Here is a 23,286-nt window from a genome sequence, read left to right on the forward strand (position 1 = left end):
TGGGAATTGAAGTCTAAAGCATCCCCACTGCTACTTTTCAACAAGTTCATAGAACTATTCCAATGTGTTTCAAAAAAGAAATACGTTTAAAATGTTCATGCTTTTCTTCCTTACTAAAAACATCACCTGCAGTGCTAATCATACTTGTCTAGAAGTGAATCCCTCTCAGAAGCATTGGGTTTCCTGCTGAAATCCTTTTCATACCACAAATGTTGGGTTTTTTGTTGGTGTTTTTTGGAGAGGGCAGATAGTTTGTCGCCCCCTCCAGACAGCAATGTGGTATCATTGGAGAAGAATTGCAGAACAACTGATGAAGCAGAAATAAGTCCTTCATTAATGCACTATTATTGTGTCAAAAACCTCTTGTGGAATATGCCAACCAAAACACCAAACTGGAGAGGTTTAGGTACCAGAATCACAATTTATGTGTAATTTTTCAGTTTAGTGGTATTATTTGGGGCTGATGGTAGATTTAACACTGATGCATATTACAATGCCAGTGGTGTTATATGGGGCTGGGATTGCAAAGATTTTTCAGGGGGAATATGAATTTAGGTCCCTCAGCCGGACACAATATCAGGGCCAGGGGAAGTGGCAATGTCCCAGGAGCATGCTTGACTTCATTTACATGCATAGGATCTAATCTTCCTGCTTTATGTGTAGCGGCAGCAGAAGAGAGCTTGTAGCCTCTCATCCAGCAACTACCAGCCAGCATGGTATAGTGGTTAAGTGTGGTGGACTCGTAATCTGGTGAACCGGGTTCACTTCCCCGCTCCTCCACATGCAGCTGCTGGGTGACCTTGGGCTAGTCACACTCCTCTGAAGTCTCTCAGCCCCACTCACCTCACAGAGTATTTGTTGTGGGGGAGGAAAGGAAAGGAGAATGTGAGCCGCTTTGAGACTCCTTAAGGGGAGTGAAAGGCAGGATATCAAGTCCAAACTCTTCTTCTTCTTCTTCTTCTTCCCCCATGACACAGACATGCACACTTCCCTGAATTCCTCTGGAATGACACATTGAATATCTACGGGGGCAGAATGGCAATTGGAAAGTTCATTTGCTGTGACTGCTGGTGCCACAGACCCCCTTCCTTCCTTCCTGAATAAAATAATAATAATAATAATAATAATAATAATAATAATAATAATAATAATAAAAAAGCACCACCACAGTAAGCATGTTAACCCTCTGAATTGGGAAGAGTTATGTTTTAGGATGGGCATTTATAACTTGGATAAATTCCTTCCCCCCACCCCACTCACAAGACCAGTCGATGACAAGAAAACTTTTGTGGAAATACTACTTTTTTGTATGACAACAGAAGGAAAACCAGAAAAAAGGCATATTGAGCCTTAACCTTTAATGTCCCTTAATGTAACCAAATTACATAGTCAGAGATAGATAACTTCTGTCCTAGGTACTTTATCTAGTAAAATCTCCCAAGTGCTATATTTTTACAAAGGCTAACTTCTCAAACCTCATGACACATTTCATTAGGATCCTAGGGGGGTTGCTTAAGTATATTATTAGAATGACTCATTTTTCTGTCCAGCTAATCTCCGTAGCCTGGATATTGTAGCAATAATTGACAGATAAAGATAGGTTAACGCAAATGTGCCTTTTCTGTAGAGATTAGGAGGTGCAAACTTACCGTACTGCTTTTCTGTTGTTGTTGAGTACCCATAATGGAGTATGTTGCCATGTCCCTTTCTGTCCTTTACAAGCATTATCTGTAATAATAGTTTATAGAAAGTTTGGTGTCATTGCTGTGGAGATGGGAGTGGGGCAGCTTGAAACTTTAAAACAACCTTTTCAGCATTTACTCATTTAAAATCATTGTCATTGGCCATTGCTTTCTGTTACAGCTCATCCTCTTTTCATAATTTGAAGTAATGAATAGTGATGAGTTTTTATCAGATTATGCAGAATCTGTGAGGAATGGCTCATAGAACCATTTCTCTCTGCACATGTCCGAAATAGAAAACTATATCCTAAGTTTGTTTATAAGGAGCATGTCAGAAATGTACCCACTGTTTCATTTCCTGCATTTCATATACCCAACTCCAATTTTCTGCCATTTTTATTGAAAGCCCACTTCAGTGCATTATCCAAGCTCTTGCTAGCAAACAAAATCTCTGAGATGACATATCCATTATTGGGGATGATTGAGGCAATGGCATCAGCTAACTTCCTGAAACAGACATCTCCAATAGAGTAATAACTATCAATCAGATAGATTATAGTATGATAAGAAACAAGCAAAAAATGAACAAATAATACTTGTATAAAGGAAAAGCACATAGTAACCCATTACAAGCACAGCACAGACATCCTCCCATGCTTTCCCACCTTATTAAATCCCAGGGTAGTAGCAGAAAAAGGAAGAAATGAGCCGAAGTGGAATGGAGGACAGGAAATAGGCAGAGTCTCTAAACAGTATCATCCACCAGTGATTGTCCACCGGCAGAAAGGACTTCTGCTTGCACAAGAGGGCTTCCCCATTCTACTCTCAGAAGCTTCTCTGGGGGATTCAGGGACCTTCAGGAGCAGATTGGGGGGTACTCAGGGAGCTGCACAGAGTGGAGTCCAACTACAAATAAATGATCAACACAGATTCATTTATTACTACCCAGTGCTGGGAATAGACACAACATTGCTTTCAATGAATCACCACCACAAACAAATTTATTATTCTCCCGCAGAAGACAGTATGCTGAAACGCAGTGGACATACTGCTTCTTTTGATGTCTGTTTACAGCCTGAGCATCATTTTGAGGCTTTGCACTTTACCATACCACTTATTTAGTATGATGCAATATCAGTTCCACCAAGTTGTTTTCAATTGAGAGCAAATGGCCCTTCAAGAAAAGCTTGCCAGGCTTTTCAGACACCTGAGGTCCCATTTGCTGCTCCCCTCCCACTAAGGACCTTATGCAAGTCACTTAAGTAGAGCCCATTTACAAGGACTGCCATTGAATTAATGAGTCATTTTGAAAATTGCTATCCAGCTCCAATATAAAAATCTAGCATGATAAAAACTAGTAGGAGGCAGTAATGTTGCCTCATTTTGAATCCTAAGCTCCTAGCTTATTGCTGGGCATAAAGAGGCTGCAGTGGTTAAGGCAAACCTTAACTTTAAGGCAGGAGTTTTGACGTGTGACCATGGATGGTGCAGAACAAATGCATAACAGGACTTGGGAGTTCAATGTTTTGTCGTTCCTGAAATTAGTCCCTATTCCTTTCACTTCCCCAGTTGTCATAAATAGATTCTCTGTTCCTCTTGTTCCCACAGGGAGCAGCTTCATCCCTTCACTTTTGTGCTGGTTTGGTCTATGTGGTGAGAATACCACAGGGAAAATGCAAAGCACAATAAGCACCACTATCACAGTGCCAAGAAAAAGCAGCAGAAATATGTTGGTGGAAGAAGATAAAGCCACCTGACTTTGCATGTTTTTATCCTCTCTGCATGGTGAAAGCACCACTCAGAGATAGAATCAGCACAAAAAGAACCTAGGAAACCATCCTTTTGTAGAATAAAGTGGTAACAGAGAAAGAAAAAGAAAACATCTTACTCTGCCTAGTCTTGGAAATGTTAAAATGCATCCTGCAAATTCTGGTTGTTGGTGGGTTTAACCATTAGGCAGAACACTTACAGCCTACTTTGCAGCATGCCTGTATATGCTGTTCTCTGTGTGCTATGCATTTGAAAAGTTAAGCCACTTCAGCCTTCTCACCCAAGGCCATGTTGAGCATCTGCAGTCACAACTCTTTTTTCTGCAGAAGAGGTGTGCAGGTGTTAAGCTGCCTTTGACACAAGGGATTTTGCTTGTATCACTTATATGGATTTGTGCATTTACATTTTAAAGCCCAAGTCTTAAAAATGTTATCACACTAATGCAGGAGGTCTTTCACTTCACCAGACTCTGAAAGCTGCTCTCACATGTAATGAAAACTTCTGTATGGCATTATGTTTAAGCTACCCTGTTCCTGCACTCAATTAATACATCTACCTTTATAAAAAGGGCACCTTCTGGTTTGAGTGAGTCATGCCTCATTTTTCTCTTGAATATTCAAGGCATTTCCAGGCATGGGTGCTTACGAGTGTCAGGTATACTCTATCAGACACTCACAAGCCCAAACGGGATTGCACTGATCCCTGCAGGAAAAGCCTGGGTCACTTCAGCACAAGGATACAGTCGTACCTTGGTTCTCAAATGTAATCCATTCTGGAAGTCCGTTTGACTTCCAAAATGTTCGAAAACCAAGGCGTGGCTTCCGATTGGCGCAGGCACCCCAGAAACAATAGCCGACAGCCACATCAGACGTTTGGCTTCCAAAAAATGTTCGAAAACTGGAACACTTACTTCTGGGTTTTCGGCGTTCGGAAGCTGAAATGTTCAAATACCAAGGCATTTGAGAACCAAGATTCCGCTTTGGAAACATTTGGTTTCCTCTTTAGAAAAGCAAACACCCAATCAAGTGAGCTGCCACAGGGTGGGAGGAGACAAGGAGATAAGAGGCCATAGGCTGCTAAAGGATTAGAACTATGTATTGTAGTGGCAGAGGACCCCTACTCAGAAGAAAGTTCTGCTGTGTTCAGTGGGGTTTGCTTCCTAATAAGTGTGTCTAGTATCGTTGCTTAAATATGGCCGTGGGGAAAAAGTATTGTAGTGCAAACCTTGTCTTGTAGAAACGGTCATGTGGAGACCTGTGCAGGCAGACAAGCTATTCTATACATATGAAGTCACATGGTGATTCCAGTTATATAAAATGGGCCTAGGTTTTCCCCCCTGTTCCCAGTAGCTATCATGCATAATGAATAGAAATCCCACACACAAATTTACTTCTTGTTCAAAAGCTAGTTTAGAAAAGGGTGTGTATTCCTTTTTAAAGTGTTTTGCAAGTCCTCATTCATTATATTTTTTCCACTGTATGATTTAAACTTCAAAAAGGGTTTTAATGCACAAGGAGGGGTTGCCATGTTGATAAAAACCACTTTGATGTTAGCAACAACACCTTCTCGAGGAAACATGAAAAAAATCTTGCTAATGAATTTGTATGAAGAAGTACAAATTATTAAAGCAGACATGGCTCAGTCCATGTGTAGATTATAAATGAGGGTGGCAGAAATGTTAAACTCAATTCACACTAAGCATATGTGATGTTATGGCACAGTTCACTACATTAAGCTGTTTCATTTGCTAGCGTAGTGATGTTCGTGTATTGATAGCTGAACTGTAAGAATCCTCTCTCTTGAAAAGCAGGAAACATTGTTCACTGATTCAACAAAGCAAGATGTCACACTACTTTTATTTGCATTTTAGGTCAGCCTCAAAACATGTAGATAAAGACCTTGGAAATATAGAGGAAAACAAAAAGTTAGAAGAAAACAATCACAAATCGGAAGCTTGAGATAGAGAACTTGTCAGTCACCACCATTCCAGGTAGGTGTGAACAATTTCATAATGTTGTCTATCTGTACTCTGTATATGATTTGAATGGCTTTTAGTCTCTGCATTGCTGAAGTGTTTGTAGTATTTACACATCAAGATGAACCTAGGTTTATCTGCTCAACATTTGGAAGGCCTTCAGAAATGCTTTCAGTTGCTTGGGGCTTTCTGTGGTGTTATTTGAAAAACAAACAACGGTTATCACCTCACCAAGAGACAAACTGTTATCAATAGAATCTTATCAATTGTTATCAATAGAATCTGCTATCAATAGAATCTATCTTGGACTTCCTAAGACCTCTAAGCACTTTAGCACCACACTGTTCACTAAAATAACACACACTATTCACTAAAATAACGGAAGCAACTCCAGGGCTAAGTATACTCCTGGGTGTCTTCTAGGTCAACCAGTGTGCCTGTTTTGACTGGATATGAACTCCTGGTTCAAACAGGCCACTCTGTCCACCACCAATCACTGCAATTTATCTATATGTCTCTGTACACCAGGGGCTCAGTGCTATTTGTTTAATCTTTTTCTCGAAGGTCAAAAGTTTGAAAGAATATCTAGCCATGACAGATTACATGTATCCAGTTACAGATAGGTAGCCGTGTTGGTCTGCCATAGCCAAAATAAAAAAAATTCCTTCCAGTAGCACCTTAAAGACCAACTAAGTTAGTTCTTGGTATGAGTACACGTGTATCTGAAGAAGTGTGCATGCACACGAAAGCTCATACCAAGAACTAACTTAGTTGGTCTTTAAGATTACATGTAGGTTGTGCTACTTCAAAGCAGTAAGTTGGACTGAGTTTGTTCTGATGGCAGTTCTATACCACTGTGAAGAGACTTTCTTTTCAGAAGCCCTGTGCTAGCACTCTCCAGAAACAAAGTATGAATAGATTTTCGGTCCAAAAATACTCATTTCAGAATGAGTAACACTGGGACCAAGACTCAAGAGTTAGACTGTGTACATTAAAAGTACATCCTGGGCTAAGTGTAGTTTACCCCTTATAGAGCTGCAATTTCCAGCACACTTTACAATCTACAGTTACCAATATTTGAGGGTGGGGTGGGGGAAGGATGCTTTAATTGTATGCAAGACAAAGAGCTAAGGCAAAAAAGAGAAGGCAGTCAATGTTTAGGAAAGCCTCAGGAACAGAGCCTCAGGCAACAGGGCCGGCACTGATCGAGGGCTTGCTCAGCACTGTCATGGCACCTTTATAACTTTTCAAAAGTCAGTCGAGAGATTCAAAACCTTTTATGATTTTGGAAAATATTTTTAAGACTTGCTGGCGAATTATAATGCACTCTTCATTGTTGTGCATTTCACGGTGTTCTATGGTAGCCTTCATTTATTTCTTCCTTTTTTATTTTTATGGCATGCATTTTATGTGGGAAAACTAATATCCCTCGTCCCACCCACCCCCATTTGTGTATTATCATCAACATACAAGTTCATCTTGACTGACCTTGTTTTTTCTCATTTTCAGAGAATAAACATAGACCAACTGAAGCATGAACATGGATTGTATTTAAGATATATACAAAGACATGACAGCTATTCATGGTTCAAGTATTACACAGATCATTCTATCAAGTTTTTGGAGGAATTTACACAGTTATTTCAAGCTTACAAAAATATCAGCAAAACTAATTTTGGCGGCAGCCGTGATAATAGGTCACAAATTTGTGTTCTGTTTGAATATCTTTTTTCCTTTTCCTTTTTCTTTTTTTGTAAATGTCTGCACTGAAGATTTCTTTTGGTTTGCCTTTATGTAAATTTTTTACGTAGCTATTTTTATACACTGTAAGGCTTTGTTCTGGGAGTCGCTGGTAATCTGATGTATAGTGTAATGTTTTTATTTCCATTGTTTTTTGCACCCTTTAAAGAGGTACATTTCTAATTCTGATTGCTATCAGTAAAGCTCTTACTTTGCACAGCAAGTATCTAATTTATAAGATTGCCTTATGGGAAAATGAGACACTTCTCTCTATGTTTTTCAATCACCACTAAAGGAAAAAGGGGGGAATAAATCTGTAAAAGAAAAATAAGTAAAAGCAAACTAACCGGTTTTTGAAATAATGAACACCTGCTCAACTACAAAGGACATGTATATAATTTACAAAAGGAGAGTAAGGTATTAAACAAGATTCATGTTGTCATGTATACAGATGTCCTACTAACAAGTCTTTTTTAGACAGGAAAATCTTTTTATTGATAGCATTCTGGAAAACTAATTGTTATTGCAATTCCATGATATATAGTGTGAATGACTGAAATTAAGAATTAGTTCTGAAATATTTTTGTTATCCACTGCCTTAAATATTATCTATCTTTTTATTTTAAAAGAAAAAAAGATCAGTTGAAATTGGAAGTTTTTGGGTTTTTTTAAGTGGTCATATCAAAGCTGCATTTTTCCACAAAATAGAATATATATTTTTGTGTGTGTGCGTTTTTGTTAACTACACTACAGATATTGCACCTTGAGATAATTTTAGTGTTTTTAACTGGTACATAATTTATCAAAAAAGTACATGAAATTGTAACAATGAAATGAAATCTATGTATCTTTAGTTACATTCAAGATTGTAACTTTATAAACCTGTTTTATGCTTGATAATTTTTTTAGAAAGTTAGCATAAAAAGAAACATTTGAATAGATCGGGGCAAATAGACAGCAGTATTTAGCAGTGCTCTTTTAGCGGAAAAATAGCATCTGGGAGAATGTGCTAGATAATTTTTGATAACGGCAGGAAAATATTACTGGAATGGAAGTTTCTGTTTACAGATTTACGAGCCAGGAAAACAGGAAGATTCTGTAGATTGTGGGGAGTTTAAGAAGAAGAAAAATAGAGATGGAAATTAGGAAATGTATTTTGCCACTTTGGGGGGGGGGAACACTGTTGTAAATTTGTAAAATGTTAAATGTCTGGGCAGTAGTGACTGATGTCTTAAATAAAAGCTTCCTGTAGTGTACTGGCATGGATTAAATACATGAAATGTCCTATAAATTCAATACTGTATAAAATATTACAGAAAAAAACTGTTAAAGTCCTCTCTGCATTGGTTAAGGCTTTATTTGGCAGGGGAACAAAAAAATTAATCTTGGTCAATGTTTAAACCAAAGTTAAAAGGGGGATAAAACCAAAGTCATTTGTTTTGCATGGCAAAGCCATTTATGATATCTTTGTAAATACTGTGGTTGTTTTTTTTCCTTTTCCTTTTTTTTAGAATTTTGTTTTTTTTTAAAAAAAATCTAAAATTTTTAAGCACCTGTTTTCCAAAATAAAATGTGAACACACACAAAAAAAGATTATATATAATTTTGTTTTGGCGTGAAGACATCATTGCTTATAAGAGAAGATCCAATTGGTGTGAGTACAGTAAAGGGAAAAGACTTGCACTGCAATATCATGTCTTTTAAGTTTTATGAAACGTAAGCATACAAAAGTAGTCCCATTAACAAAAGGATCTCTCCTGATCTGTAAAAGAGCCATGCAACTGACCAGACTTGAAACAAGAGTGGACACCAAAAAATGAGAGTGCTCAACTTCTGCATCCAGTGTCATTATGGGAAACCAAACTCTCACCTTTTGAATTTCTACTGGCCATTCCAATGTAATTCTTGGGGGGTGTTTCTTCACTGTTGACATCAGACATGTTTCAGGAATCAACAGTACAAATTAATTGTTGCAATTCATGCCTGAAAGACAATAAAAGTGAAGTATGTTTTCACATTCCTGTCTGACATTTCAGTTCAAGTGGGATATTCATACCTGCATGAAATAGCTCAGTAATTTGGTTGGCATGGGTCCTGGTCAGGCAGATGCTTTTGCACATGCATAACTTCAGTCTGTTAGTGCCAAGAGACTGGACAGCTGGGAGTTGTGGTACAGAGAACATTGGGAAGCTCCATGAATGTATTACTCATGCACACAGCAGGACAAAGAGATGGACAAGACAAAAGGGGATAGTAAAGTAGCAGAGAAAACACATTCAGGTGCAACCCAGAGAAAGTAATAGACTCAAGTCCTATGGTAATCAGTGAACCACAGCACACAGTAAAGGTAAAGGTAAAGGTACCCCTGCCCGAACGGGCCAGTCTTGCCAGACTCTGGGGTTTGTGCGCCCATCTCACATCTATTGGCCGGGGGCCAGCGCTGTCCGGAGACACTTCCGGGTCACGTGGCCAGCGTGACAACGCTGCTCTGGCGAGCCAGAGCCGCACACGGAACGCCGTTTACCTTCCCGCTGGTAAGCGGTCCCTATTTATCTACTTGCCCCCGGGGGTGCTTTCGAACTGCTAGGTTGGCAGGCGCTGGGACCGAGCAGCGGGAGCGCACCCCGTCGCGGGGATTCGAACCGCCGACCTTTCGATCGGCAAGCCCTAGGCGCTGAGGCTTTAGCCCACAGCGCCACCCGCGTCCCACTACAGCACACAGTACTCAAGTACTATTGTTTCCACTGGGATTTTTTTTTAAGAACTCAACTTTTGCTGGCTTGGGTCTGGCCCATGAAGAGATAAAGGAAAAGGGACCCCTGACCATTAGGTCCAGTCATGACCGACTCTGGGGTTGCAGCGCACTCATCTCGCTTTATTGGCCGAGGGAGCCGGCGTACAGCTTCCGGGTCATGTGGCCAGCATGACTAAGCTGCTTCTAGCAAAACCAGAGCAGTGCAAGGAAACGCCGTTTAACTTCCCGCCAGAGCGATACCTATTTATCGACTTGCACTTTGACGTGCTTTCGAACTGCTAGGTTGGCAGGAGCAGGGACCGAGCAACGGGAGCTCACCCCGTCGCGGGGATTCGAACTGCTGACCTTCTGATCGGCAAGTCCTAGGCTCTGTGGTTTAACCCACAGCTCCACCCGCGTCCCTTGGCTTGGGTCTGGCCCATGAAGAGATAGGGAAGAATAATTATGCATATTGCATACGGGGTAGACAGACTAGAAAAGAGCCTGGGAAAGGTCCAAGTCTCATGGATGCAAGCTACCCAGAGAACTCTGAAATGCTCTCCAACATACTGATGCCAGAAACTGGGATGCGCATCTTCCCAGCCATGCTGCCATGCAAGAGCACAGTGCCCCAAAATGGGATGTCCTGATTTAATGGGGGCAGTAGAGCAGTGTTTTTTGATACTTTATGCACCTGTGCATGCAAGTATGGCTGAATGGAAAATGGTAAGCAGGCTTCTTTGACTTCCCTTTCATTCTGTGATTAAAGAATGAGTCTGACTCACGGCCAGAGGACAGGGTAAATGCTCAGACGAGGCCTTTGTTGTTTGTAAGTGGTGACAGATGACAAGGAAAAAAATTGTTAAAAATATAGAAACTTAAAAATGGGCTATGTTAAATTCAGTTATTAAAAAGATTGTAGGAAAAGGAAGTACCACATTTGCAAGTAGGTGGTTTGGAGCGACAGGAAGAAGAGAATGGATTAGGCCTTGGAAGTATAGAAGAAGAGTTTGGATTTGATATCCCACTTTATCACTACCCTAAGGAGTCTCAAAGTGGCTAACAATCTCCTTTCCCTTCCTCCCCCACAACGAACACTCTGTGAGACGAGTGAGGCTGAGAGACTTCAGAGAAGTGTGACTAGCCCAAGGTCACCCAGCAGCTGCATGTGGAGGAGCGGAGACGCGAACCCGGTTCCCCAGATTACGAGTCTGCCGCTCTTAACCACTACACCACACAGGGCAATGAAATGGGGCTGTGAGGCTTCCTCTCTATTAGGAAAGTGACTTTGGGTCCCTACCAGGTTACAACCTCCAACTTACCAATTGTTGTCACTCAAGCTCCATACAGGAACAGGAAATATCCACAATGGGAGTGAGACTGGGTATGCCATGCAAATCAGCCTCACTGTCCACAATGTTTTCTACCCACTTCTGCTTGAATGAGAGTAGAACTCTCCTTGCAACCAGAAACCCAGATAAAGGAAGATTCCCAATCGTGCAGCAAATTCTACTCATGTTGAAATGAATGTGCATAGAAGCCCCCTCCAGACTTTAGAAGCAGGAAAGTTAGGGGCTCAGCAGACACAGATGTTGATGAAATGGGTGCCATGTGCTGCCCAAGGCTCCTTACACAGCTCGTTCCTTGTTCAAGTATATGCAGCCTTTGGGGGCAGGGCCTCAGGCTCCTAGCTAGAGTGCTACATCTTGCTTGGGCATAAGGCCTGAACAGGGTTTTTTTCAGCCTTTTCCAAAAAGAGATGGCTTAATAATTCTCAATAATCTAGTGCCTTTATCTAGCTCACTTTCTAGTCTACTGCATTTTGCACCTTTTCTCAGGGCAGCCTACACAATGGCATTGTATCTACTAAAAGCAAATTCTGCTCCTTACATAGCCAAAATGGCACAAGAGAGAGTGGTCAGCTGGTTTTGGGGAAGTGCAAAATGGAGGAGGAGGAGGAGGAGGAGTGGTGTGAGGGGCTGAGCCTGTCAAGAGAGAAATATAGAGTGAATTGAATAGTGTCCTAGAAGGCAGCACTGATGGATTAGCTGTAAAGCTGAACAGGAACACACCACACTACAACATTTTGTTGCAGAACATAGTGTTGTTTAGTCGTTTAGTCGTGTCCGACTCTTCGTGACCCCATGGACCAGAACACGCCAGGCACTTCTGTCCTCCACTGCCTTCCGCAGTTTGATCAAACTCATGCTGGTAGCTTCAAGAACACCATCCAACCATCTCATTCTCTGTCGTCCCCTTCTCCTTGTGCCCTCCATCTTTCCCAACATCAGGGTCTTTTCCAGGGAGTCTTCTCTTCTCATGAGGTGGCCAAAGTATTGGAGCCTCAGCTTCACGATCTGTCCTTCCAGTGAGCGCTCAGGGCTGATTTCCTTCAGAATGGAGAGGTTTGATCTTCTTGCAGTCCATGGGACTCTCAAGAGTCTCCTCCAGCACCATAATTCAAAAGCATCAATTCTTCGGCGATCAGCCTTCTTTATGGTCCAGCTCTCACTTCCATACATCACTACTGGGAAGACCATGGCTTTTACTATACGGACATAGTATAGCAGAACATAGAACTATAGAACATAGAACTATAGCAGAACATAGTAGTATTCCATATAAGCCTATGGCCACACTAAAGATGTCGTTTTGATCCATGCTGCTTTTGCGTCTATCTGCTCCCCCTTTGCATCCTGTATCCTTAATGTATTGAATCGATCTATGGTTAATCAGACTCTTCCCCAGGGATGCCTGGCAACAGGGCTAATTTTGATTGCCCTCCTCCCATCAGTCTCCAATAACTCTGGCAAGAACTGTGAAATTGTGTATCCACAAGTATCGATTGTATTTGCTTTTAACAAAACACTGTCTGTATTCATTACAAGCCCGAGTGGTCTTTGAGTTATTTCTCTTTGATCCAGATTCTGGGATTTCCCCATAAAAACTGCAGTGATGGGAGAAGTTGCAGCTGGTCTGATTTCCCCACCTATGCTAGTTTTAAAGGCACAGAAACCCATGTGGCTTTTATTATAATTAAATTTTATATTATTTATATTCTGCTACATTCCACAGACTCAGAACTGCTAACAACAGGTTGTACTAAATGTTAATAGTGCTGCAAGTTTAAGTGGGATTGGGTGATAGTTTCTTTGGAGCTCTGCCTAGGAGGGAGATAGTTCTTCACTCCCAGGTTTTAGAGGGCCCAAGCAGCAGCATGTCAACTGAGACCTTTGGAAAAGGTGGCACAAAGTAGGTTGGACTGCAAGCAGATTTTGGCCCACCAGTGTAGACAGTGTGGCAATGATATTCTTCGACAAGAAAAATGATTATTCCATATGTATCCTCAGCTGTTGCTATTGTGGCTTGTGAAGGCCAGGTTACATTACAAATATAACAGACTTCCTTGCAACCTGGATCCTGCAGCCAAGGTTATATTCCTTAAGAGCAATTACCTAAGCATCCAAAATTTGCAAAACAGGAGAAGAAAGTTATATACAGTGGTACCTCGGGTTACAGACGCTTCAGGTTACAGACACTTCAGGTTACAGACTCCGCTAACCCAGAAATAGTACCTCGAGTTAAGAATTTTGCTTCAGGATGAGAACAGAAATCGTGCAGCAGTGGCGCAGTGGCAGCAGGAGGCCCCATTAGCTAAAGTGGTACCTCAGGTTAAGAACAGTTTCAGGTTAAGAACGGACCTCCAGAACGAATTATGTTCTTAACCCAAGGTACCACTGTACATAAAAAAAGGAACATGGGCTATTTGTAACAGATTGAGGAGAGGAGAAATCGAGCAACACCCACCCACACACCAACACGACAATGCTACACATAAGTATCAAATTGGGATTAATGAAAGTAGAATCTATAACAAAGAACTGTCACCAAAATATTATAACAATTCCACTTTATATTAGTACCAGTAAAGTTCCTAGCAGGCACCAAACAAGGCTGTATTCTTGACCCCACATCTATTTTTGAAAGATATGAAACAACATCTACTCGTTGTGAATGGCCACCCTCCTAGGTTAGGGCCTAAGGCAGTGGCCCATACTTTTATATGCAGATGACACTCTCCTCTCCTGCACCAGAGTTGGGCTCCAAAGGTTTCTAAAAGCATTCTTTCATTACTGCCAAGGAAATCACCAAGCAATTAATTACTAAAAATCCAAGATCTTCGTATTTTTAAAGAGTTGGCATCCATCTAAATCAGGCTTCCTCAGCCTCGGCCCTCCAGATGTTTTTGGCCTACAACTCCCATGATCCCTAGCTATGGTCAGGGATGCTGGGAAATGCAGTCTCAAAACATCTGGACTGCCGATTTTGAGGAAGCCTGATCTAAATGGTGTATTGTGATCAAGAAATCGAACAAGTTAAAAGCTTTAAATACTTAGGGATCACCTTTTATTACAATCTAAAATGGGTGACCCATCGTAACAGGATAACCAATTCAGCTAAATGCTCTGCAGAAAGAATTAAATGATTCTATTTTTTTTATGGTAACCAGAATGTGCCTGCAGTGGTTAGGTTAGGACCTATTGCACAAAAAAACTGTTTTGCAACTCCTTTATGGGATTCCCTTATGGATAACTGACTTTAACAACAAAGTTAAGGGTGTGCAGGCATCCTTCTCCCGACAAACCATAGGAGTTCCAAAATGTTTCTTCTATCTGGCTATATGTGCAGAGTTAGGTCAGCATCTCTTAGAATCTAGGGGCTGAATTATGACTTCCAAATACTTGTTAAAAATTCACTTTAATACAGACCTGGAAAGTTTACTAACCTCTTTGTTGAGAAATATACATAATTTTACATGGTTTTCTCAGGTTGCCCTCAAACTCAGGAATATAGGGATTGTAATAGATTCCCTTCTTCTATATGAATGGTCACAAATTTTCTCCCTCATCAAGCAGAGACTGCTAGACCATGAGATCCAAAAACTCTACCCCTCCCAGCCTTTTGTATGTTCATCTGCTTACTTAGGATTGCAGCCCCACCATGGAATAATGCCTAATTACCTTTATAATTTATATACTCCATCACATAGCTTTTGCGCTAGCTCGTCTAAACGCATTCCCTTCATCTGTTTTGTTCAGAAGGTTTCCAAAAAAAACCACACAAAAAAGCCCTTACGGAACATAGTCCGTTCCTGTAATAAGAAAACACCAGGTACAATACATCACTTGTTTTTGGACTGCCCTCTTCTCGACACCCTTCACAAAGATCTCCCTTACAGCTTTAAAAAAACACCACGGATTTACAAAGAGTCTGTAATCCAATATTTGTTGAAGGATGATACACCCGGAACAAAGAAGATTGTTTCGGAATATCTAGCAGAGATCTTTAAAGCTAAAGCTAAAATTGCCTGATTTATTCAGTGGTGGCTATCCAGTCTTTTCTATATTGCATGTCTTTGGATTATTAATGTATTCACATGACTTTGTATGGTTTTATTGTTTAAACTTATGCCAATAAAGGCCAATAACATCAATAACATCCGAAACCCAGCAGACTGCACTTCACCACCAGGGTTAGATACCTGTGGTACTCCTGACGACTCTCTCTATCTTAGGCAGTTAGCACTTATCTTTCAGATTCTGTCCCATGCAGACTTCCTCAGCACTCCTCTCAGAGCAGTCCCCCCAGACTTCTCTCGTCCACTTTTGGAATTATGCCCTGTCCCTGGCACAATCAGAAGCCTCCTCCTCCTCCTTCTCAGTCCCCCTTCTCACTAGCCCAGTTGCTTGTCGATGACTGCTGACTCAATCTGTTGCTTAGCAACTTGGGGAAAAGGGGATCGTCAAGGCAAGCTGCTTCATCTTTGTTTCAAATGAAAATCAGCAAGTGAGCCCTGCTACAAAATGTTGCCAGATAGATAGATAGATAGATAGATAGATAGATAGATAGATAGATAGGCATCCCCCTTCCAGGACACAGTGTTTCATTCTTCCTCCCTCGCCCATGAAATGCTCACTGAGGATGCTCAGTTCTTGTTTGGCTACTTCCCTGTATGTCCTTCCCCATAAAACAATAGTTAACCCTCAAAAGGTGTATCCTTTTATGGAACCTTGAAGATATCAGGCTCCATATATGCTTAACATTTCTCCCATGCTTGGCGAAAGGAATCAATCATGTATGCTTTATACAAAATGTAACCATGATTAAGTATCCTATAGTCACATGTGCGCAAGTGTTATCAGTTTACTTTCAGACAAAAAGCTACATTTTTATGGAACTACACAGAATTCTTCGAAAAGTTAACTATAAAAATATCCAGGAAGCCTTTGCCAAGGTCGCCAGCTTTCATACGTATTGCTTTCTCTCTTTTTCAAGTGCAGGTAGATAATTGCCTAGGCACAGAGTGTTTTAGCGTGCCAAATACCACACACTGGATTATGAACAGTTGCAATGATCCAGGAGCACGAGATCTTCGTTCAACTCATTTGAACATTTAAATGACAAAATCAAATTGTGGCAATAACTCATTAAACATTTCTAAGAGAACAGGAGAACAGCACTCTCTCAGAGCTTATGAGCCACAACCTCAACTGCTGCAAATTAGCATGAAGCTAACAGTCAACAATTTGATCCTAAATGATTTTGCAAATTTGCTCCAATTGAGCATCAAATCATGCGATGAATTTCTAGATTAAAGGAACAGGGAGTCTGTGTGTTCATAAAGCGAGTGTGTAGCTTCCCTTCCACACCCCACTGTCAATATGGACACTATTTGAAAGCAGGGTTGCAATTGCAACACTTTTTTTCCCCTCTTCCCCAAACGACCAGAGGGATGTGCTTTTCATTTTGAAATTAAGCCTTCTTGTAAACAAATCCTTCTTCAAATGTGGCATGATAGCTAGCTTGGTAAACAAAGTATTATACACTCAATCTATTTACAGCAAATCTCAGAAGGTTTAAAAGGATTTAGGATTCATCTCTCCAAATTAACACACATTCTGATTACAAAAGTTACGTTATGGCACGATGCATCTCGCATTACAAGGGAGCTTTCCTAAAATGAAAGATAGAAAGAAAGGGTATGGCATCTCTTTCCTGACTTGCCATTCCCAACCCTTGTAATTAATCTGTCAAGCACGACAGCTTAAAACCCCAAGTTTAACACTTTGACATATCTCAGATTTTAAACAGCAACTTTACTTATCATTATTATGATGACTAATGCAAAGCTATTTGTTGGGAGATGGGAAGGAATGGAAGCACATCAACAAAAGCATTTTGCCTCGTTTACATTCAGGGCTGGCTCTCCCAAGGTGGTACAGAATTCAACTGTGATCGTTTCTCATGTTTTTATTTGTGTGCAATTGGATGGAGAAGGGGTGCTTGGTACAAGAGGAGTGATGCTCTTAAGACATCCCAGTGGCCATTCCTTGAAGGATGTGCCTGTTCAGTACACAGGACTAAAGGACTCATTTCACCCAGTGAAACACTTGTGCAAAACACATGCCTATTATTTTATAAAGCCCCAATCATAGAATTGTAGAATTTGAAGGGACCACAAGGACCATCTTTTCCCCCAAGTAGGGCTTAAACCCATAACCCTGAGATTAAGAGTCTCATGCTTTACCAGCTGAGCTATCCAGCATCAGTTTAAATTTTTTTTATCTTGCTTTTATATTGTTAAACACAACCGGGGAAGAGCTGATCTCATATTTGGCAACTTTCAGTTTGATCGACCCGTGTAGAAATTTATGTCTCAAGGACTTGCTTCCTTTCACAGGACAAAAAGAAAATCTAAGCTGCTCACTCGTCTGCACTAGCAGCACCACTCGCCAGTCATTAACTTCCCTCTCTCAGATCTTGAGAAGCCTATAAATCTTTTTTTCCCTTGGACTCATATTTGGGATTTTAAAAAAATCATTTATCTTCACTCGTGGTGCAAATTCTCCCCATCCTTCCCTACACCTCCCTCCGCTCATTTGTCTTCTTCTAAGTTGATCTCTAATTTGTTTTGCTTTTTTCAGTTTAATGGTCAAACACTGTTAATTAGACAATCTGGGTGTCTCCTTTCCAAAAGAAAGAAAAAAGTGATTGGCACAGGCAATTAGACTCAAAGTGAGGGCACACCAGGTGGATAAAAGCTCCCCATTACGAGATGGCACAAGGAGGAGGGAGGGGGTGAGAAAGGAAAGATGGAGGGGGGTGAACACACATTGACAGGAATGACAGCCTGAAAGTAGCACAGAGACAGGAGAGCCGTGCAACCAAAATTAATCACGTTCACGGGAGAATATTGAAAGGAAATTGGGCTGCCAGGGCTTCGTTCCCACAGTGGATCAATAGCAAAAATAATCACAAGCCAAAGAGCATGAGATTACATTTAAAATGGGCAGAATAGAAAAGAACTCCCAAGGATGTAGAAGTATGGAAAAACTTAATCTTTTTGCAATTATTGGTCATGAGGGCTCAAAGGTCTTATGGCACATAAAGTGGCCTAGAGATGCCAATGTGTGGTCTGTCACAAAGAGATGCACGTAGAGGCAGTACAAGTTCGGGAGGGTTTTTTCTCTCCGGTACTGGCCAGAATTGCAAAAACCAGAACCTTACAGATCCCCAGTTCTACCTCAAAGCTCAAGTCACTACTGGTCCAGTTCTGATGGACTTGGCTGGTTACTTACAAAATTGATCAACTCTTTGTTTTGCTTTTAACACAAAAGTTAAAGGCAATTGAGGAATCATTCCACACATCCACAGGGTTTGCATGGCTTTAGATTCATCAGGATAGGTTTAGAGGACAGGCACTAAAGTAGAGCAAACAGTACAGCAATAGCCCTAATGTAAGAACATAAGCACAGCTTGCAGGATCAGGCCAAAGGCCCATCTCAGTTCAGCATCCAGTTCTCAGGGTGGCCATCCAGATTCCTGTGGGATACCCACAAACAGGACCCAATCACAGGTCCACAGGGCAGGTGATTCATTCAGGTTCCCCTGACCTCCAGGGAGGCTTTTCAAGCTGCTGCAGGAGGGAGAGAGAGCCAGTTTATTTTCTTACTGCGAACGTCCTTGAGTTAACGTTGGGCATAAAACCTATGGGATGCTTTTGAGATGCTCCTTAAAGAGCAGGGAAGTGGGGAGTCTGGGAATATCTGAAGGAAATGAGTTCCAAACTGTAAAAAGGCAACATCAACAAGCTAATATTGTGCATCAAACTGCAAAGCTGAATCTAGAAGCTGGGCACCAGTTCTGAAATTATACACAAACCGTTTATTTTAGTGGGTTTGTATGACTGCATAGATAGCAAGTCCATTGAAATTACAGTACATTTCAGCTTAGCAGTTGCTTAATATTTCTAAACTGCTTTAATATCTCTGAAGATACCACTAAAACTTTTATTGGTTCTTTTATTCAGGTTTCGTGTGGCATCTTTCTGTTAGTTTGTTTTCCATCTAAATTGAAACATCTTGTTTTATTGTTTGTGATTTTTATTCTTTGATAACCCTAATATTGCTTTTTTGGTTGCAAAGTTAGCTTCAGGGCTTTCCCCCATTTTTTAAATGGAAAGGCAAGACAACACATTTATTTAAGTATATTAACCCTTTTATTGGAGATGAGCAGAACTATTTATTGTTCACAAAAGTATGGGCGAGGCATAGCAGAGATCTATAGACTACAAGCACCAGAGCATTTGCACCTGCTAGTGAAGATCACCAGACCACTTTTTCTAATGAAGTTCAGTACAGACCAGAACTTTTTTATTTTGAAAGTATTTTAAATCAACGTGCAAGTCTTTTGGGCTCGTATTTTGTGCTCCTTTATTGCCTGTTGCTTTTGCTGCTGTTCAGATATATTAAAAAGTTTTACATGGTTTCAGGTGCTTTTTTAAAAAAAAGGCAGAAGGGGAAAGGCATACGCTTCATAAAACATAGATATAATAGGTAGCCGCGGGGCAAGATATTTGTTACAAAACACAGATTTCCAATTATGTCACTAATCACTGAGTAATCAGTACAAGCTTCAACATTAATTAATAATACAATCCTAATGACATTATGCTAAAGTCCTATGCAGTTTGAGACACGAAACTGAATAGGACCTCTGCATAATGTCATTAGGATTGATTTGCACTCTGAGATGAGAGTTAGCTAGACAAAGCAGGAAATCTATGGTTGGTTCATATGCATGTCTAAATCACTTGATTTCTGATCACTTGACAATAAATTCATTGCAACCAGCTCCATTAGACGTTACTATTGCCCTGTTCAAGCATTTAAAATCACCCCGTTGCATGAGGACATATTGTGGAATGGCCCTTACTGGCCTGCCATGATCCTGCACCATAAGCACATTGGGGGAATACTTCCAACAAGGAAACCCACCTGAGATGTGTAGGCTCTCTCTGTGATCTGGAGTCCTGCAGCTGGCAGGAGTCAAAGCAGCAATGACAGGACCAGAAGGCAGTGTCTGGTTCTCTTCCTTGTAATGCTGTGAATTTAACACCTCAATAGGACCTTGGTCTCCAGATGTTGTTGGGACTATAAAGGCCATCAGCCCCAGCCAGCAGTGTGTTGTGGTCCAACAACATCTGGAAGGCAACAGGTTGGTGAAGCTTTGTTTAAGGAATGTGAGAAATTAAAATTTCCACACATAACAGAAGTCACCATTGGTGCTTCAGTCACAAAGTGTTGACCATTCATATGGGAACCATCCCTTAGGCTTAGGCTGAAACCCTCCATCAACATCGCTTCCTCCATCATCTGATTTGAGGATTAGCCAGATGCACTCACCTGCAAGCTGGTTACTGCCTCATCCTCCAGACAAATCTGTTTATCATGCTGAAAATAAGACACATCCATGTGTACTTTCTTCTTCCCGTGTGTTTTTTGTTATGTTGGCCAGTTTGAGGGTGCAAGCTGGTGAGGAGCGATTCATTCAATTCAGAGTGCTTTACAGGACCGTAGAGGTTATGAACACAGAATTACATCAACATCACGTTTTCCATCTAAGGTTCCCAACATAGGGCACACGCCCCACAGGGGGGCAATTTGATTTTTAAGGGGAGCAATTTGAGAATGAGTTATTAACAGTGAATGGCCTTTTAGGCTTTTTCCATGTGAATTATATGTCATGGGGGGGCATCAGGATTTTTGAGATGCTTAGGTGGGGCATGGCCAAAAAAAGGAACCACTGATCTAGAAGGTGCTTGAAGCAATATTGTCACAACAGAAGACTTGCAATTAAACAAAAGACATGCAAGAGGCATGCATTTAAATCTTTTAAAGTATCTAACCCTCTTGAACTTTGCAGCCCCCACAATGCTTCCTCTTCCCCTGCACAAGCCTTTTAAGAGAAACCTTAAACACTGGTCAGGAGGGGTTGTGGACCAGTGTTTTCAGACAAGAGTGCAGCAGCTGAAAGGAGTTTGAAACTTCAATTTTTAAAAAAAAGCTCTTGAAAAGGAAGGCCAGCTCTTTAGCACAAAGAAAGGGAAAGATACGAGGTCTGCTTGAAGAAGAGCCAAGCCCTTGCAATACATAGTAATGCCTGTGCTCTTGAGACAATGAGAGGAATGTCACGGCCTTCACCTCTCAGTTGAACTCTTCATTATGGGACAGTTGACAGAGCTGCAGCTTTCCTTCTAAGTCAGTTGATTTAATTTATGATATGAGCCATGGGACAAGATGTTTAACTGAAACTAATGAGACTGAAATCAATAGCATAGGTGAGCCGGGGCTTTTGTTCCGTCCAGCCTCTCTTCTTTCCCATTGTGTTACCCCATATATATTAGGTATTGACTACCGCTGCTGAAGGCAAACATTTCAAATAACTCGAAATGAAACAGACAGCTTACTCTGTCCAGATGCCAATACGTCTTTTACTCAGGCATCTTTCACAAAAGCACAGAGCCAGGCACGAGTTTTGAGTGTGCGGATAGACATATTTACTTCAAAATTCAGTACACGATTCATATGCAACACAAGTTTTTAGAAGAGTGGCCTGGTTAGTCTACTGCAACAAAAACAATGGAAAACCTGTTGCAGCCTAGCATTTTATTGCAGTCTTCGTTTTTGTAGATTGTGGCCTAACTTTGTCAGATGAAATGGTCTAGACTAGTGCTTCTCAAGCTATCTGAACATTCAGGTAGGACTTTTTGAGGGTGCAGGTAGCTACAGAGGGAAGTAGGAGCCAGTGGTGTAGCGTGGGTTGTCAGCACCCGGGGCAAGGCAAGTAATTTGCGCCCCCTAACCCCTAACCTGCCACCGCTGCCAGCTTCTTCTTGCTGCTGCCTGGGCTGGTCTGGTGTGGTTCTCTCCCGCGCTCAGCACTGCGCTGGGCGGCCGCTGCACTGTCCCTCCCCCAGATAGTCCCTCGCTCTCTCTCCGCACCGCACGCCTGGCACCCACCCCCTCCACAGTGGGCGGCAACCCAGCGGCTCGGATCGGATTCGCACAGCCAGCACTGCAGTGAGAGAGAGTGAGTGAGCCAGGTAGGGGCAGAGAGCTGAGAGTGCGAGCGCCCCCCCAGATGTTGCACCCAGTGCGGCTGGCCCCCCTGCACCCCCCACGCTATGCCACTGGTAGGAGCCAGGGAAATTTTCCTTCTGTGAACTTCCCTTCTGTGAAATTTTCTTAGAACTGGTCTGCGGACCACCCCTTTGAGTAGCACTGGCCTGAACAATCAAAGGTAGGAACTATCACATACTAAAACCAACTTGAATGAAGTTTCATCACGTTCAGCATCTACATCAAGGCTAAGTTGCAAATTTTGGATTCACTGAGACTTAGTGCCTCATCAGAGCTAAGTGCATGTTGATACTGACTGTGATAAGTTCCTTCTCCATAGGGAGGAAGGGGTCCTGTGTGGGTTGCCACTATCCATTCTCAGCAAAGGCCATGGCAGGGTGCAGACAGCTCTGGCTTAAACAATGGCAGGCAGATGCCAACGCCATTCTGGCCAGTGACCCCTTCGAAGGAGACAAGCAATTTGGGGAGGGGCTGGAAGACACCCTGGCAGAGACCATGTTAACTCTGAAGTAAGCATTGAGAGAAAGGGTAAGGAGGGAAATTATTCCTCCTTTGGTGCCTACAAAGGCTCCTTCAACAACATATATACCAAGGCCTAGAAGCCCTCCGGGTGGGCAGGTGGGGTTCTTCTCAAACAGAAGCCAGAATAACCAGAACTCTTTCTTCAACAGGCCTTAAGATAGTTACTACAAGAGGCAGCAACAGGCCTGACTCCGACCAGCTTCCAGGGAAGTGCGGCAGGGAGATATAGCACTTCCTCAGTTACAGGAGGCCACAACTACATACCGGTGGTTGCTCAGCATCATCCAGCAGGGTTACAGGATAGGGTGTGACCAGCTACTCCTTCCCCATTTCCCCCCTTCGCTCCTGATGCTTCAGGCACTCCAGCATTTGCTGGATATC

At 41.7% G+C, this 23,286-nt stretch overlaps 1 protein-coding gene across 5 annotated transcripts in view; it reads left to right on the top strand.

Annotated features, from left to right (window-relative positions):
- ALCAM (activated leukocyte cell adhesion molecule) overlaps positions 1–9,184 on the top strand; it is a 122,890-nt gene extending 113,706 nt beyond the window's left edge. For all 5 annotated transcript variants that reach the window (XR_014218861.1, XM_082219741.1, XM_082219740.1 and 2 more), the window contains 2 exons: positions 5,323–5,442; positions 6,937–9,184. Coding sequence is in view for 4 of the 5 variants with exons in the window: in XM_082219741.1 (XP_082075867.1) it covers positions 5,323–5,410 (88 nt within the window). In the remaining variant the exon portion in view is untranslated. The remainder of the gene's footprint in view (positions 1–5,322; positions 5,443–6,936) is intronic.
- The last annotated feature ends 14,102 nt before the right edge of the window (positions 9,185–23,286 follow it).

This window comes from Podarcis vaucheri, assembly GCF_965113315.1.
Source record: "Podarcis vaucheri genome assembly, chromosome: 4".
NCBI classification, from domain to species: Eukaryota; Metazoa; Chordata; class Lepidosauria; order Squamata; family Lacertidae; genus Podarcis; species Podarcis vaucheri.